At 42.5% G+C, this 19236-nt stretch overlaps 1 protein-coding gene across 2 annotated transcripts in view; it reads left to right on the top strand.

The window, feature by feature from the left end:
• GYG1 (glycogenin 1) overlaps positions 1-18269 on the top strand; it is a 30313-nt gene extending 12044 nt beyond the window's left edge. Inside the window, exons 4-8 of one of the 2 annotated variants that reach the window (XM_040349088.1) lie at positions 1651-1813; positions 5305-5431; positions 11073-11292; positions 17235-17285; positions 17506-18269. In XM_040349088.1, the coding sequence (XP_040205022.1) occupies positions 1651-1813; positions 5305-5431; positions 11073-11292; positions 17235-17285; positions 17506-17673 (729 nt within the window). In that variant the 3' untranslated portion in view covers positions 17674-18269. The remainder of the gene's footprint in view (positions 1-1650; positions 1814-5304; positions 5432-11072; positions 11293-17234; positions 17286-17505) is intronic. The other variant, XM_040349089.1, reaches the window with a different exon arrangement.
• Positions 18270-19236: the final 967 nt, after the last annotated feature.

The raw sequence follows: 19236 nt of genomic DNA, 5'->3' as shown, positions 1-19236 counted from the left end.
AGGTGACTTGCATCCTCCATTAGGGAGGAGCCACTAGTTTTGCAGATTTAAACGAGTAGATCAGTTTGTGGCTTGGGTGAAAGTCGGTCAATAGTCAGGCCCTGTCCACCATGCACATTCCAGTTGTGAATTGTCAGGTGGAGTTTTCAATCCGTACTCAAATCGTCTCAACCCTAAGGTTTTTTTTTGTGTTGTGGGGGAGCAGAATATTGACCGTGCATCCAGGTTGAACCACAAACTATGGGTTTAGTTCATTCTGATCTATGCCTTCGCTCCTAAAGCTCTTTTTTTTTTTTTTTTTTTGATCCCACAGGATCAAGGTGAAAAAGATCAGATGTTTGTCAAACTAGACCAGAAGGATGTGGTACTCCGACTCTCCTTGGCCCCCCTAGAACATCTGCATTCCCTTTCAGGGAACAATTTGCCACCCTTCTGTTGGCTTTAATGATCTGACTGTTAACACTGTCCCTCAGTACCTGAGCTTTGTAATGGCTAGAAATTCCATGATCATTCCCAGAAGTTTTATTTCACTTGATGCCAGGACAGGAAACTCTAAGAAGTATTCCATGGGACTGATCTATCCTTCCATGTCAATGCAATACTAGGTCTTGAGTACCTACGATCAGGAGTCGGGTCTCTACTTTGGGGAGGGGGAGTTCCAGGCTCTGATCACAAATACAATAAGCCTAATGGCATTGGATGCAGAAATGCTGTAGACAAATGGGGCTGACAGTGCTCAGGAACAGAGCTGAAATGAATGGGTGACTGCAATAAACCAAATGTGTACTCAGTGTTGCTGGTAATTTTATTTTCAAAGATTAAAACAAACTTCTGAGTATTGAGTATACATACACTTGGTTTATTGCAGCCATCGCCAATTAATTTCAACTCGGTTCTTAAACATCGTCGGCCCTATTTGTCTTTGGGGTGTCTGCTTTTTGCTTTATTCCAGAGACAAATTGCCGCTTACTCTGAAGACCTTTGTACAGAGGGTTCCTCATGCCAATGAGCCCAAAGCAGTGATCAAATGCCACCAAAACTTTGTGGGAACAAAATGATAAAAAAACTTTGGTACAGTGTAGCATGACCACACAATTGTCATTCAAAGTGCAACAGTGCTAAAAATTGGCTTGGGCAGGAAGGGGGGGTGTAAGTGCCTGGTATTGAGTTGATGAATGTTGTACCTTCATTAAATGTAACCATATTGCTACACTTAAAGCCTCTTTTATACTCTGAATTTGGCTCCTGCAAGATTTTGCTTCTAATCCCTTGTGGAGGCTTCAATTTGTGGAGGGAAATGTTATGGTTGCACAATCTATTGCATCGCTATCTTTTTATATGAACTATAAACTGAAGGACTTATGAATAAATGGTTGTGAAACAAATCATCTAAGTTTCTTTTTGTGGTAAAACTCCCTTTTTGATATGAGTGCTTTGGATTACAAGCATTTTCCTGGAACAAACTATGCTCACAATCCAAGGTCTTGCTCTACTTGTATAGCTTTGTGTCCCTTCTCCTACAGGTAGCAACATAACCCAATGTTCTAGAATTCTGTGCATCACATTGACTAAATATGGTACTTTTTAGACTGTCAGAGCTTAGACTGTCAGAGCTTTTAGTTTTACTTCTAAATGTGACCTTCCTTTCAGGTTATGACAAATGTTGATGACTTGTTTGAACGTGAAGAGCTGTCTGCTGCACCAGATCCAGGCTGGCCTGACTGCTTTAACTCTGGAGTGTTTGTGTATCAGCCATCTATTGAGACTTACAACCAGTTGATACAGTTGGCAAGCGAAAAGGGCAGCTTTGATGGTGAGTTGGAGATCACTATTGAACTGCAATTTTGTTTATACATTCTGAATAAGGCCTCTTGCACATTTACCGTGTTTCCCCAAAAATAAGCCTGGGTCTTATATTAATTTTGGCAACAAAGACCCAGTAGGGCTTATTTTTGGGGTAGGTCTTAATATATTCACTCTCTCCCTGTCTGTCAGGAATCCACAGTTTGAACAAACTTAAAATGCCCAAATTCTTTCTTTTACAGCAGTAGCACACAATGTGTGTGCTTCTGCAATCCAACAGTGCTAAACACCCCAGCCCCCCTCCCTCTGCAATGCTCAAAACAGGGAAGAGGGCACACCAGCATGTGAGGGGGGGGGGGGAAATGTAAATACCTTGTGGAGACCAGAGTATCCATGCTGCATACCACACACGTGTTGATTGTAGATTCAGTGACACGCCGAAGCTCTGTGAAGGGAGGGGGACCAAGACAGGCAGGAGAAGAGCCTGGAGTATCCGTGCTGCATACCGCACACGTTGATTCCAGAGGCTCCACACCGTACAGTGCTTTCAATTACCCGTCGAAGGTCTGTGAAGGGAGGGGGGGCCCAAGTTCCCACAGGCGGGAGAAGAGACCAGCGGGGAGATCAGCTGAGCGCCCCTCTGCATTAAAGGGCACCTGACACCGCTACAGGATTATACTGTGTTTCCTCAAACAAAATCACACAATCACCTCGAACTAGGGCTTATTTTCTGGGTAGGGCTTATATTGCAGTCCTCCTGGAAAATAGTGCTAGGTCTTATTTTCGGGGTAGGTCTTATTTTCGGGGAAACACGGTATATAATTGTCTACTAATCTTTCTGCCAGTAAGATGAGAACCTTTTGTTCTGGACTACCTATAAGCATTCAGATTTGTAAAATTACATATGTAAGCACACTTTCATTCTCTTGGCTGCCAGGGGTTTTCCATGTTGTACTCAAACTTTTTTTTTTTTTTTTTCTTTATTGAAAAACACTGGATTGTTATCTGACATTGGATTATATCGCCACCTTCAGGAATGGGAGAATGCGCAAAAGCACAGCCTTAAGCTCCCTGCTGGACATATTCTCCCCCCCCCCCCCCCTTTTTTTTTTTTTTTTTTTTTTTATAGATTATATAAGCTTGCTAGCATTTGGCTGTGCAGAGGTGACGGCTTCTGCAGACACCTAGGTGCCTGCTGTTGTGCTTTGCAACTTCCTTTCGTGTGTTCCTTTTTTCCCTTGGAGAGAATTCAGAGGAACTGCGTAGATGATCCTGCAGGCTGCCATTGCAGAATTTCTCATGAAAATGCTTGTTGACTGGCAGTAACAGACCTTGACTAGAGCCATTGACCTAAAGCAGGCATGTTTACTGGAAGTATGTTTGGACATGAAAAGAACTAAAGTTGGACTGATGTTGCAGGTAACTAGCATTTTCAGAAGTCAGCAATAGCAGCATTCAGGTTTTTTGAGAACAGACTTTTCTAAAATACTGAGGAGACTTGGCCAAACAGTGACTAGCGTCTGCAGACTTGTGGTCAAAATCTGTAAAGCTTGTGCAGCAATTGGAGCCCTGCTTGTGTAACTTTTTTACACTAAGATTTTATATAGTTTTTAGATGTATTAAACTGTATATCCTTTAAGAAATTTGTCCTTAACACTCTTGTGTTGCAAGTGTACCACTCAAATGAGCAAGAGGCATCGCAGAATTCAGTCTGGGGGTTGGGGGATGGTGGTAAATTTATTAGCAGATTTAACTACATTAACCAGTTCCTATCCTGAAGGTGGCTATGATCTGCTGGGAGGCCGTCTATATACAGCCTCCAGCTGCGCACCACTGGGGGTGCGGTGCGTTCCCGCCGCGTCACAGGTGCCGATGTGCCTGGCGGCCGCGATGTCCGCCAGGCACCCGTGATCGGCAGTCAAAGCCAGGGATGTGGAGCTCCATGTCCTGTTGGGGAGAGGAGACCAATGGTGTGTCCCTCGTACATGGGCACAACCATCGGTCACCCCCCCCCCACAGTAAGAATCACTCCCAGGGTACATATTTAACCCCTTGATGCCCCCTAGTGTTAACCCCCTGCCAGTCACATTTATACAGTAAGCAGTGCATTTTTATAGCACTGTTCGCTGTATAAATGTGAGTGGTCCCAAAAATGTATCAAGCGGCCGATGTGTCCGCCGTAATATTGCAGTCGTGCCAAAATCGCAGATCGCCGCCATTACTTAAAAAAAGTAGTAATTCTATCCCCTATTTTGTAGGCGTTATAGCGTTTGGGCAAACCAATCACTATACCCATCTATTTTTGAAGAAAAAAAAATATGTATCGGGCTAAACTGAAATGTGATTTTTTTCAAAATTGACGCTATATTTATAGCGCAAAAAAATAAAAACCGCACAGGTCATCAAATACCACCAAAAAGCTCTATTTGTGGGAAAAGGACATAATTTTGTTTGGCAGCCACGTCGCACGACTGCAATTGTCATTCAAAGTGTGACGGTGCTGAAATCTTGCCTGTGCCCAGTAAGCAAGTGGTTTAAAGTGAAGCCATCTGTTCCCTCAAACTGTTTTCCTTTTTGGAATAAATGCTTTATATCAGGGGTCTTAAAACTGGCAGCTCTCCAACTGTTGCAAAACTACAAGTCCCATGAGGCATTGCAAGGCTGAGTTAAAAGCATGACTCCCACAGGGAGAGGCATAATGGCACTTGTAGTTTTGCAACAGCTAGAGGTCTGCCAGTTTGAGACCCTGCTTTATATTGATGCATAAAAGCTGTAATTTTAAGCACTCCTGCAAGTGTTAAATGGTTTGTCTCCATGTAAACTGATATGTTCTGCTGGTAATCTTGTAAACTTGCTGGACAGATCACCAGATGCAAGTGGAGTCCAAAATAAAATGTGGCCATTGCATCTAAAAATTAAAAGGCTGCAATATAAAGGTCTGGTTTAATACAACTTTTAGTGATTGTGTGTAAAATATAAATTGTGTAATCATATTTTCAACTTGCATAATGCAGTACATTATTTTGTAGCAGGGTGGATAAATGATTTTAAATCGAGCTTATTTATATATGCTTTTAGAGTAAATCTAAAGTTCATTTCAGCATGTAGCATATGAAGTATAGTCTGCAGTATTTACACTTTTGGTAAACGTATTCAATCCAAGTTGAGAACATTCATGCAATTTTACAGTAAACCTGATTCCAAAGTTCAGGAAAATTCCTAAACTTTTTTGCATATGTATGTACATTACAAACTGACACTCGGTTCTGATATTGCTGTTTTACTAACCTGAAAGATTATTCTAAATGGGAAATCTTAATTTTGTTTGCAAATATTAAAGATTCTAACCACCAGCAAGAATACGTGCTTGCATATAAAGAGCACCTGTCACTTCAGATCCATCACGGAAGCAATTGTTTGCAGGCATCCGCTCGCCTGGCAATTTGCCTAGAAGCCTACCCCATGTTTATGCAAAACTGATTATTTATTTTTTGGTTTTAGGTGGGGACCAGGGTTTATTGAACACCTTTTTCAACACATGGGCAACAAAAGATATAAGCAAGCATCTACCTTTTCTATACAACTTAAGCAGTGTCTCTATATATTCCTATCTGCCAGCATTTAAAGCGTAAGTGATCAATTACCTTCCATGAGTGAATGTATATAAACCCAGGAACAAAAGTAATGTATTCCAGCTTACCAGTCCTTTCAGTGTGGTGGCTGCAATAGGTTTCGTTATTTGGACTTTTCGTGTGAGTTTATTCTGCATTATGTAGTTCACTCAATTCAGGTGGGAACAAACTCATGATGGATCTGCAGGGGGAGGGTTGCTAAAACTGGTGGCATGGAGGACATCCACAAACCACCCCCTGCTGAGCCAGGGCATCCTATATGATTGAACCAAGTATAAAAGCTGTATGTACCCCCTTATCAGTGGCTTTAAACATGGCAATATAGACCCATGGCCAGATGGTCAAGCCCAGATAATCTGCCTGGGTGTAACAGGGTGGCCTTTAGATGTAACAGAACCTTCCTATTGTAGGGGTAGGCGTGCCTCTGGGGGACTAAGTCGCCCTCTAACAGAAGTTAATTGCAGCAGTAAAATGGCACTTGGAGATTTGAAAGGGGTTTAGCAATAAAAGGTACTTTCTGAGTTTAAAATTTTTATTTCAAGTAAAATGTATATTGAGTTGGTGACCCTTTAACTGATTTTGTGACTGCCTTGCCTTTATTCAATCAAAGGAATGTGTTAATTTTTAAAGATTGGTTGACGCTATCAAATGATGAAGGTAAGTTATTGGTGTACTTTGGGCCAGTTTTCATGGACTGCCAGTCACCCCACGAACTGTGCCTTTCAGACTTTTGTAATGTAATTGTATCAGCCATGAGAAGCCAGTCACATGAGAATTCCTTTCCCACTCGCTGCAACATCGGGTTACTAGAGCTTACATCAACTGCTAACATAAGCACAACTGAACTGGCTTCTAATAAAGTCCCCTTTAGTTCAGGCTTTCCCAGGCGAGTTAAAAATACTATGCATGCATTTAATATAACGGTACAGTAGCTATGAATTGGGGGGGGGGGGGGAGAGAGGGAAAAGTGGGAAGAGTATAAAGCTGGCCGTGGTGGTGGTGGGGGGGGGGGGGTAGAGAGAGGGAAGAGTATAAAGCTGGCCATGGTATGTTAAATATCTTTGGGTCCGGCAAAGTCATGTTTATAAGAATAACTTCCAGGTGGTCAGCCATTCTGATCCTCATTACTGCATTGTGTTGCATATATGTTCCAATGATGTTTGTCAGAAATTATGCCCCCACTTCTAAAGGATGACCTTAAGGCCTCATGCACACAATGTTTTTAAAACCAGTGCTCCCAGGAAAAGTGTTTGTATGTATGTGCCTTCTGTTGACCAAGACGCCTGAAGCTTAAATAAACTTGTAAAATGCTGATACTAGATTCTATGTGCATCCAAAATGGTCAAATGGCTCTGGTCAGGTAGGTGCGTGTCACCCCAAAGAATCAAAGCATACAACAAATATACTGGGTCAAAAGATGGTGGTGTAACATATTAACATTTATGTAATGGGCTTTGTACAATGCAGTATTAAACAATTGTTAGAAAGCAATCTCTAGGTTGTCATTAAAATGGCTAGAAAAACCAAAACAATCCTTTTTGTATCAATTCATCCCCTTGCACTATATAATTGATGGTAGAGCTAAGTGTGGATAGGATATTACCATGCTACTAAAGAGGGGGGGAGAGAGAAAGTGAATACTGCTGCAACACTGAAGGTGTAGCAAACCCCAAAAAAAATTAAATGGTGCTGCGCGATGGATGAAAGACAGTTGCTATAACTGATATGTGAACATCAAAATATTTATCGCTGATATTGGTAAAACAATTGACATCCATACAAAAATCAGTGAAAAGGCATGCACTGCTATATAGTAGCAAACCTGAAGCGCTATATATATATATATATATATATATATATATATATATATATATATATATATATATATATATATAATTTGCTTTAGGTTTGCTACTATATAGCAGTGCGTGCATCCATCACTGAGCTTTTTGTATTTTTGATTGGCTGTCATTTTTTTTTACCAATATCAGTGATAAATATTTGATAACATGTCGGTTAAAGCAACTGTCTTTTCTTTCAAAGCTAAAAATGTACACTCGGATAGTTCAGTTTCTAAAAAAGGGTAAATGGCCCTCTGAGACCTTATCTGGGCAGAACTGACATCACTACAGATACTGTGGGGAATTCATAAAGTACGTCGCACCCATTAGAATTCCATTGGCCATCACACAAAGTGATGGTACTTGCAGCCAATTCTTGTAGCTGTCTTGGATACATGCATCAACACCCACAGCTCAGGTGTGTAGAAAGTGAGTAGAGCCTGGTGGGAAACTAGTTCCCATCGGTCACCCACTACAAGACTCCTTGGCCAAGGGCAGCTTTCAAATCAGTTGACTACCTTGTGTGATTAGTTAAGAGAACCTGATAAACTAGTCTTGGTTCCCTGTCAGGCTCCAGCCACCCTCCTATTTACACTTGCCTCTTTGCCCAAGGAATCTCATGACTGCTGGGAAGCGGTCATGAATGATGGCTTCCCATACAGGACTCTATCCCTGGCCATGTTCTGTACACCAACTTGGAACTGATCTTAATTACCATTTGGTTTCCTAATCTATAAACTGGAATCTTTACTGCCACAGTGACTGGAACTTCCTGATTTTTGCCACCAAGGTTGGTAGCAATCTGACTAGTGCAGATCCTTGCTTGAATTTGCTGGTAATTTTAAGGCGGCTACCAACAGAATGTGTTGTAAAGGCTTTATTGAATTTCCTACACCCCTGTATTTGGTCAGCTTACTGCAGGATGTTTCATTCACTTTTGGGGGAGTTTTCTGAAGTTTATCATGGCAAAAAGCCATGCAGCGCAACTATAGTACATGGACACCATCTGAACTATACCACTACAACTCGGATTCTTGGCATCTTAAAATTCCCTTAACCAGATTTAGTGCTCTTTGCTTTCAGAAGAATTGACTCTTTATCTCTAGATGGATAGACATGCTTTGTGTATGTGTGTATGTGTGTGTGTGTGTGTGTGTATATATATATATATATATATATATATATATATATATATATATATATATATTCAATTTTAGAGCTTCTGTATCTGAGAAACCTTGTTTTTGTGGAATGTGCCTGTAGCTAGTAATGAATAAGCACTGTAATTTGAAATGGGGTGCTGGCAACTGCTATTTCTACGGACTAACTGGGATATGATCCAAGTTTGGGTGGAGGGAAGATTTCATGCATGAATGTACAATCTGTGCTAACCCTTCTGAATTGTGCAGCCAGCATTTCAGATGTTTGCAGGTTCTTGCGACTGTACTTGTTTCCCGTTCCTTGTAAATTGGGCAGATTTAAACAAATTAATATTTACAAGGATAATTCAGATGGTGCATTTCAAGAAGTGGTTTAATAAGGTCAATTCACAAAACTTTACTAATTTGCATAACTTATCAACATGCAAAAAAATTCCAAAAACTATTTTGCATTAAACAGATTGTCACAAATTGTGTAGTCAAATTCCCAAACCTATATTTAACACCACCCCTTTGGTGGCAGTACCAGAAAGAGGGACACTTCACCCACCAAGGGCCTAATTCCACCCACAAAGAACACAAATGTGGGAGTTTTTTATTTTTTTTATTTTTTTTCTTCCTCCAAATGACAACACTATATTACTCACTATGTAAACTAGTGAGTGTTCAGATTGTAACGGTGAATATTTGCAGCACTCTCAAAATGGTCATCGTCCAAACTGCTGGCAACAAAAGGAGTACACCTCTATCTGAATTTCCAAGTTAAGCAGTGCCTTGATACTCTAGGGAAGTGGTCCCCAACCTTTTTGGCACCGGGGACTGGCATTGTGGATAAATTGTGCCAAGGCCCGATGATGCGGTTTTTCGTGGCCAATATGACAGGAAATGGCTGGTGTTGGCACTTCAATCATCACAACACAATGGTTAATCAGGATGATTGAAGCACATTATTTTTATTGTAATATAAAATTAAATAGTTAAACTCACCATAATGCCGAATCTGCCACCAGATGCAGATTGCCAGCCACATGCCACCCGATGCAAAATCCCCCCCCCCCCAGCTCGCCTCTCCCTGCCCTGGATGTCACAGCTGAGCGTTGCCGCTGTTCAAGCGCTGCTGCCTGGCTTCACTCGCGGATGTGGGGGCGCCGGGCTGAACAGCGGTGATGCGGGCAAGCAGTGGGAGAAAATGTCATCTCTCTGCTCGCCTGCTTCACCCTAACTGTGTGGGCGGAAGTGCGGCGATCTCTCTGCTCGCCACACCTCAGTGCAGGCTTTGCGGCCCACCAGCAAACAGGCTGCGGCCCGGTAGTGGGCCGCGGGTTGGAGACCCCCTGCTCTAGGGCATGGTGTTCACCAGAGCTTCACAGGTTGACACTGGGGTCCCCTTACATTCATGCAGCTGATGGATGTTAGACCTTGTGGTCCTCCACCTCCATTTGAGGATGCTCAATAGGGTTTAGGCCTGGAGACATGCTTGGCCAGTCTATCACCTTTACCCTCAGCTTCTTTAGCAAGGCAGTGGTCGTCTTTGGGTCGCTATGTTAGAAAACTGCCCTGCAATCCAGTCTCTGAAGGGAGGGGATCATGCTCCTGTTTCAGTATGTTTCCATCAATGAAATGTAGCAGCCCCCAGACCATGACGCTGCCACCACCATACTTGACTGTAGGCAAGACACTCTTGTCTTTGTACTCACCTGGTTGCCACCATCTGAACCAAATAAGTTTATCTTGGTCTCAGACCACAGGACATTGTTCCAGAAATCCATGTCCTTAATCTGCTTGTCTTCAGCAAACTGCAGGCTTCCTTCTGGCATGACAGCAATGCAGACCAATTTGATGTGGTGTATTGGCTGAGCACTGACAGGCAGACGACCCTCCCCCTCCCCCACCCACCTCTGCAGTAATGCTGTCGGTACTCATGTCCATTTCCCAAATCCAACCTGAGCACGTGCACTCAACTTTGGTTGATCATAGCAAGGCCTGTCCTGTTAAACTGCTGTATGGTCCTGGCCACCTTGCTACAGTTTTCTGTAACGGTTGCATTATTTTGCAAAAATCTGTTATAAGGCAATTACACTTTTTTTTATTTTTTTTTTATTTTAATCAATCATTAACCACCAACACATGAGAATGCAGTAGTTGCTGAACAATCAAATGCTACATTTGTTTAATGCTAAATTCTTAGACTTGAACTTTCACAACTGGTTTACTACATTTTTATTTGCCATTTAACTTGGTGAATTTACTCCATATGTATTGTAGCTACATAGTGAGGATTAAACAGGCTTTCCAAAAAGTGAACCACTCATCTCTTCCCTGGCATTCATATCCTCAGTCTATAAAAAAAATTGGCACTGCTGTAGGTACTGATTGCATATATTGATGTCAATTACCTTCCAGATTTCAATAGTCAAGGTTTTGGCTTGTCACTTGTGTTGCTGTTAGGTGGGTAGGTATTCCCTAGGGGTCCATGCTGCTTTAAAGCGCACAGGGAACATGACTAAAGTAGTTATAATTTGTACATGTCTGCTGTCACACAAACTGCTTGTTTTGGGATGTCTGACCACATGCTTACAAAGTTGTAATGGGAGTGTTGCCCTTGTTGACACTAACAATTTTTTATTTTTTTTTAGATTTGGAGCAAATGCCAAGGTGGTGCATTTCCTGGGTAAAGTGAAGCCATGGAACTATACATATGACAGTAAAACAAAGACTGTGAAAGGGGATGCGCATGACCAAACACTTATTCATCCAGAATTTCTCCAGCTCTGGTGGGACATGTACACATCAAGAATCTTGCCCCTCCTTACAGAACATGGTGTGGTTAAAGATGTGTCGGTTGGCTTGAAAGCGGTAGGTTTGCCATTGGGTTGCATTGTAGTTTTTATCTTTAAACTGGGGATTAGTGAGGGATTTGGAAAGTAACAGGTTTTTATAGATGGTTATAAGTTGATTTTACAGCGGTATCCATTTAACCCCAATTCTGTTGCATGTTTTCTGTTTCTAGAACTGACTTCGTAAAAAGTTGTGCCCATAAGTTTACATACCCTGGCAGAATTAGATTTCTTGCCCATTTTCCAGAGAATGTGAAACGCAAACTTTTCTTTCACTCATGTTTGGTGTTTGGCTAAAGCCCTTTATTAATCCAACAGTTACCTTTTAAATCATAATCACAACAAACTACCCAAATGGCCCTGATCAAGTTTACCCCAGTACTTAATACCATATATTTCCCCCTTTAACATTGACAGCTTTAAGTCTTTTGTGGATGAGGCTCTTTATCTTGGATGGTAAAGCTGCCCTATACTCTTGGCAAAAAGCCTCCAGTTCTGTAAATGCTTGTGCTGTCTTGCATGAACTTCATGTTGAGATCTCCCCAATGATTGAGGTCAGACTGAGATGACCACTCCAAAACCTTTTTATTTTACTTCTGCTGTAGCCAATGACAGGTTGACTTGGCCTTTGTGTTTTTGGATCATTGTCATGTCCAAGTACGTCCCATGCGCAGCTTTCTGGCTAAATGCAAATGTTCCAGTATTTTTTGATAACCTACTGCATTCCATCAATTTTGACCAAATGTCCTGTGTCTTTGTAGCTCCTATCCCTGAAACTTCAGCGATCCACCTTTGTGTTTTACAGTAGAAATGGTGTACCTTTTTTCATCATAGGTCTTGACTCCTCTCCATATGTAGCATTTATTGTTGTGGCCAAAGCTTGCTTTTTGGTCTCATCACTCCAAATGACTTTGCCATATTGTAAGCGGGATACTTTGTGGCATTTGCACAGTAATGTCTTTCTTCTGGCAGCCCATTAAGTGCCTCCTTATTGTGCATCTTGAAACGGCCACACCACGTTTTCAGAGTCATGTACTTCACCTGAAGTTTTTTTTTTTCTATTTGATTCCCGAACAATTTTTTCCTGGCAGTAGTGGCTGAAATTTTTTAGTTAGTCTACCTGACCATGGTTTGGTTTCAACAGAACCTAATTTTGCACTTAAACAAAATCACCAGGGTATGTAAACTTGATCATTTGGATAGTTTCTATTATGATTTAACCACTTAAGCCCCGGACCTTTAGGCAGCTAAATGCCCAGGCCAGGTTTTGTGATTCGGCACTGCGTCGCTTTAACAGACAATTGTGCGACGTGGCTCCCAAACAAAATTGGCTTTTTTTCCCCCCACAAATAGAGCTTTCTTTTGGTGGTATTTGATCACCTATGTGGTTTTTATTTTTTGCGCTATAAACAAAAATAGAGCAACAATTTTGAAAAATGCAATATTTTACTTTTTGCTGTAATATCCCCCAAAAACATATATAATTTTCCTCAGTTTAGGCCGATGCGTATTCTACCTATTTTTGGTAAAAAATCACAATAAGTGTTTATCGATTGGTTTGCGCAAAATTTATAGCGTTTACATAATAGGGGATATTTTTTTTTCCCCCCCCGTGACTGCGACATTATGGCGGACACTTTTGACACATTTTTGGGACCATTGTCATTTTTCACAGCAAAAAAATGCATTTAACTTGCATTGTTTGTTGTGAAAATGACAGTTGCAGTTTGGGAGTTAACCACAGGGGGCGCTGAACGTGTTAGACTTCACCTAGTGTGTGTTTACAACAGTAGGGGGGTGTGGCTGTAGGTCTGATGTTGTTGTTTGTCTCCCCTATAAAGGGGATGACACGATCGATGCGCCGTCAGTGAAGCACGGGGAAGCCTTGTTTACATACGGCTCTCCCCGTTCTTCAGCTCCGGGGAGCGATCGCGACGGAGCGGCTATAAACGAATAGCTGTGCCGTCGTCCCGATCGCTCCCCCGAGGTAAGCCACACGCAGCGGGGGGTCCTGATCGGACCTGCGGAAAGGCAAGGACGTGTGTATGTGTGTAAAATATATATATATATATATATATATATATATATATATACACACACACACACACACACACACACACACACACACACACACACACACACACACACATATATATTCTCCATCTGCCTGTCTGTGCCATTTTGTGGATGTAAATAGTCGTGCGGCGGGCGTTAAGTGGTTAAGGGTAAAACAGTTGATAAATGGCTTCAGCCAAATACTAGCCATTAGTGAAATGTTCCTCATTCATATTCTCTGACATGGGCAAGAAATCATAAATTCTTCCAGGGTATGTAAGTTTTGAGCACAATTGTATTACTTGTGGCAGCTACCAGTTTTGGATGGAGGTTAACACTTTCTCAGGAATTGAGCTGCTAAATTCAATTTGATCAAAACTAGAATATTGCTTTTCTCCAGCAAGGGCTCTCAATGCTATTGCAGTGGCTGTCAAAATGACTTCACAGATTAAAAAAAAATAAGGAAAACTGGCTTAAATTCCCCAACACTGAGAGCATGTCAAGAGGTCCTTGATGAACTTTGCTCCATGTATGGCCAGCTTTAGACTGCACAGCTTCTGTGAGGGCAAAACTGGAGTTGCCAGAATCTAACAGTTATTAAAATGCATTCTGAATGGTTCATTTGGACAATGGAATCGCTATAAAGGCCTACATGCACAAATTCTGTACATTCCATTTGCTCACCCTCTTAACCCCTTGGGAGGGATCTACTTATAAGTGTGCTGGCCAAGCCTTGCCCAATATTAAAGTTTAAACTTGTCCCAAGCCTAGGAATTTAAAACCAAACCTGTACTGAAGAAAATGCAGGGTATCACAATGACCTTTATATCCAGATCTTTTGATTTTGCTGAAGCCGTGGGAAAATCGGGCTACCCTGCCTCTAAGTCTCCTGTGAGTTTAGGTTTATAAAAACATCTGTAAATTGATTGGGCCAGCACATGTTCTCTAATGTTAATTCCATGTATATACTTGTGGTGATGGCCGCTGATGCACATTTTACATAGAGCAGGCTTGTCTTGAAATGTACATGGACCATCTGCCAGTACAGGGGGGGAGGAAGGTTGCACCTAGGTGTAGCATGCTACACTTTGGCACTGCTACTGTCCTCTATTTGGCTTTTTTTGGAATTGCTGCCATGATGCCAAATTGTGTGGCCTTCATTTGGGTGCCATTCATTCTAAACCGCACACCAATGTGTAATGCATTTTGCCACAATTGTCCCACGTCAATACACCTTTAAAAAAAAAAAAAATGAAGCTTGTCCCCTAAAGTTTCATTTGGGTGACAAATGCTCATAGGGCAGCCCATTCAAGTCATCTAGAATAGTGCTTTGAAAATTGTGAGCAGGTACTTGAGTGGAAATCCTAGAGGATCCAGCCTTGGCATGATATTGTTTACCCAAAGCAGAGGGGCAGCAGACTGCCCCTGCCAGAACAGTCAGCTGATTGGATGCCAATTGCCTGCTGGCTTTACTGCATGCTTGTTCGACACAAGCATGCTGGACAAGACTTGATCCGTGTTTGTGTGGGTCCCATAGCAGTTAGGGCAAATCGGCATGGTTGCACAATAACTGGCTTTAAAGTGTGCTAATGCAAATCATTTGGGCTCTAGCATGCTCTGGGAATCCCTGATTACAGCTAGCATGCAGAATGCTAACTTTTTTCACTACTTTCCTTTGTGTGTGATCTTGGGGTTGGTAACCGGTTCAAAGGGAAGTATGGAATTTGAACCCATTCATAATGGCTGCAGCATCTATGATGCTACAGCGGTCCCACACTGGCTCTATAACTGAGCATTCGCATTGGATCTGCTTACTGATGACATAACTGAGCAATCGGTGACTGTCAGCCACTGGCTCTGCCCCTCCTGCACTTACTGGAGCCCCATGATTTGGAGGAAGTGGGTGTGGCTGAGTCAGGTGGTACTTGGGTATCTGGGAGGATTCAGACCTTGTTGAGATCCTATAAAAGCCTAGACCGGCTTTGTGAGGTCAGCCAACAGGCTTTAGCCTGCTGTCGGCTGAATCTGGGTCACAAAAGTGCAGAATTAGTGCGCTCCAGGAGAAATATGGCCAAAGGGCTTTGGCAATACATCTCCTGGTTTAGGCCTCATGTACACTAGATGTTTTAACACTGCTCAGTGGGGCCTTAAGCTACATGCAGGAGGAAAAGCCAATGTGTCCATGAATACACAGGTGTTTGGAGACGGGGGCATTTGGCAGAAAACACTGCTGCTCCTGGACACACTGGCAGTGGGTTTGAGTGAAGCCTGTAAATGCGTTCTAAACATGTAATGCTAGGCCAGGGGTAGGCAACATTTAAAGATGGAGAGCTACGGTACTTGAACACTAAAGTCTGAGATCATCGGGCAGTGTCCTGTTAAGGCCAGTTCATGCCAGAATGGCAGGTTCCATGGTTTTCTGCACCGTTAAACTCGCTGCCTTGGTGATTTGCTGCAGGTGATACATTGTTGACCCCAAAAGTAGATCATCAACAGTGTGAGGGCACACAAAGAATTACAAGAGTGCAGGGGTCAGAGGTGCATTGCACTCAGTGCGGGGGGGGGGGGGGGGGGAGTGGTGGTAGAGGACACTATGGGCAGGGTCCCTCCCATAGTGTTCCATAGCATCCTACCTCTGCACACAGCGCAAATTGGGAGAAGGCAGTTCTGGGTGGGAGCTGGCCAAGTGACTTCATATTAACAAGCTGGTGATTGGTTGCTAGGTCCTAAGCAATTTCCTGCACTGTTAAAGTTAACTTGGCCAGCTCCTCCCACCTTCTGGGCTACACTGGCTCTCGTTCACTGATGGTGGCGGGTCATGGAGAGAGAACTGATGGCATAGAAGGCTGGCGAAGAGACAACCAGTCCAGTACCTAAAGTAGGTGGGGGGTCAGTGGGGCAGACCTTTTTCATTGTTCACCTGTCCAGTCTACAGGTAGCCCGCCATCAGCATGGCCTATGCCCTAAATCAGGGATATGCAATTAGCGGACCTCCAGATGTTGCAAAACTACAATTCCCATCATGCCTCTGCCTTTGGGTGTCATGCTTGTGGCTGTCAGTCTTGCTATGCCTCATGGGACTTTTAGTTCTGCAACAGATGGAGGTTCGCTAATTGCATATCCCTGCCCTAAATGAACCTCTAAACTTGGCATTATTATGCTTTACATCTGTCCCTTTGCCTTGTACCAAGTCATTGTGTCTGGTTGATTTTGAGTGTTCTAATCGGGGAATAGATTGAGGACAATTAGGAAATATAGCTGACCTCGCTGCTGACTGGATGTCTGGCTGCCCCAATGCCTTTAGTACATCTGGAGTCAACCTCAAACATGGGGATGAGATCTCTCCATTATTTGTAGATTGTTTTGGGTCACCTGCTGGCTTAAAACATGTTAAATCGTTGGTGTAAAAATCTTCAGCATGTCAACACCTGTTTCACTCATTTCAGTCTTGCTTAATGGTAACCTGTCATAAATGGCTTTTATTGCCAGCTTCATTTAGAAAGTGCTAGTTGCCTGTCGGGCTGTTCCACTGTCAATTACCTAACATGGGGTAAGTATCTACATGGAAAGGTGACTTAAAGAACTTGACCCAGAACAGGTGGGAGTAATGTCTTTGTATTTAAACAGATTAGGATGACTGCCAGCAAATTGGTATTTTTCAAGAGGAAGGGATCAGCAATGTATTTTGGTGGCCATAAATCTTTTAAAGGCTTTGTGAAAAGTTCAGGACATTATGAAGCATTGGCCCTTAATTGGATATAGATGTACAAAAGTGCTTCTTTTGCATGTGAATTGTTTATCTAAATGAAGAGTTGGGCATTGCATGGGCACTCTTTTCTTGCAGCAGAGGCTTCCTATATAGGATCTCAAATCCTCCATTCTTTAACTTTCTATAACTATTCACAGCTGTCGGGCTTGGTCTGTTCACTGGCTTTCTCTTGTCGCTTCTGTAGAGAGGTATGAACTTGGTGTTGTCAAATTACTCTGTACAATCTGCAGATTCCATTGCAGTTTTTTTCATTTTACTTGGGTTTTTTTTATTTATGTTTACTCGGTCTTGCTACTTCTGTGTTCGGTTCTGCTTTGCCTGCTTCTTTTGCATGGAGGCTATCCATTCATTTCCTCTTATCTGTTAAAGCTCTGTAGCCTGTAGTAAAGAGTGGTTGTTTCCTTTTAGGAGGAAGTTACAGAAGCAGTGTCACAGATGTCAATAGCGACTCCACCTCCTCCACCACCTATATCCTCAGAGGAACGCAGAGAGAGATGGGAACAGGGCCAGGTTGACTACATGGGAGCTGATTCGTATGAAAACATCAGGAAGAAGCTAGACACTTATCTACAATAAAATTCTACTGTACTGCACAAAACCTCAAAGGACTTTTCAAAACCTGTTCTGAATTTGGAGCAGTCTTCTACCACAATGTTTACTCAACTGCTAGGAGCTTTACTAAACTTCAGCGGGTGGATATATCCACAATTGTAAGTGAGAAATACAGGGGCATCCTTTTGTTATAAACCCAGTTCTGTGCCAGCTACCAATTTTTAGACTCGGGACGTAACTGTCACCAAACAGTGAACAAACCTGTAAGTAACTGCCTCCAGGTTTTCTGATTTCCAAAAGATGTGGTTTGTTGCTAGAACTAGTGATGCCCTTTCTCTCACTGCTCATGTTTCCAGTTCTTGGACTTGTAGCTGTGTAGGCTCTTCGATTTCCCCCTCAGCAGGATGTCAAGTTGTCCCCTTTTTTCCCCTCTATTTGCAGTTTATGAACAAGCACTTTCACTACACTGGAGAAATGTGGCAATATTGTACATTACAACCAATGCAAACACTGTAACCACCTTGAAATGCTGCTTGTTCTGTACTCTAGAGGGCTAATGTTATGCATTTTTCAAACCAACTGTAATAAGGCACTTCAAAGAAATAAACTGGTTATGGTCAGTGTTTAGTTTTTATTACTGTTGCAAGGGCTACCAAGAAAGTGTATTGTCCAGGTATGACTGTAAGCTACCAGCTCTGAGCTATGTATGGCCAGATAGGTTCTTGTATTAAGCACATGTTTGCTAAAATTGAGATGGAGGGCTTGAAAGCAGGAATGTACAAAGTTCTCTAACTGGTAACATGGGTTGAGGCCATATTTCGGCATAACAAAACTAAGGTTTTAGGAGTAATACTCGCCAGGCTGAGCTTTGACATTAGAAGGTACAGTGCATCCAGAAAGTATTCACAGAACTTTATTTTTTTTTTTTCTCCCCCACACTTGTTACAGCCTTATTTCAAAATGTACTTTTCCTCAATTCTACAAACAACCCCATTACCACATGAAAAGTTTTTTGAAGTCTTTGCAAATTTATTAAATAATTCAGTTTTTGCTCAGTACTTTGGTGCACCAAGTACAGCCTCAGTCTTTTTGCGTATGATGCTACTAGCTTGGCACTTATTTTTGGTCAGTTTCTTCCATTCTTTGCTGGACCCCTCAAGCTCCATCAGGTTGGATAGGGAGAATGTGCAGCAATTTTCAGAAGCTCACGGCTGAGCCGCTATCAGTTTGTGTACACCAGGGATTTACAATTAGCGGACCTCCAGCTGTTGCTAAACTACAAGTCCCAGGAGGCATAGCAAGACTCTGACAGCCACAGGCATGACAGGCAGAGGCATGATGGGACTTGTAGTTTTGTAACAGCTGGAGGTCCGCTAATTGCATATCCCTGGTGTACACGTTCACCTTAGTCTGAGGTCCAGAGCTCTGGTGTAGGTTTTCATCAAGGATGTCTCTGCTGAATTCACCTTTCCCTTTACGTCTGACTTGATGTACAGTCTCCCAGCTCCTGCCACTGAGAGCACCTCCCCCATACCATGATGCATCACCATGCTTCACTGTAGGATTGATATTGGCCAGGTGATGAGC

Source organism: Rana temporaria, chromosome 4 (genome assembly GCF_905171775.1).
Source record: "Rana temporaria chromosome 4, aRanTem1.1, whole genome shotgun sequence".
NCBI classification, from domain to species: domain Eukaryota; kingdom Metazoa; phylum Chordata; class Amphibia; order Anura; family Ranidae; genus Rana; species Rana temporaria.
This window is presented reverse-complemented; position numbering and strand designations above follow the sequence as displayed.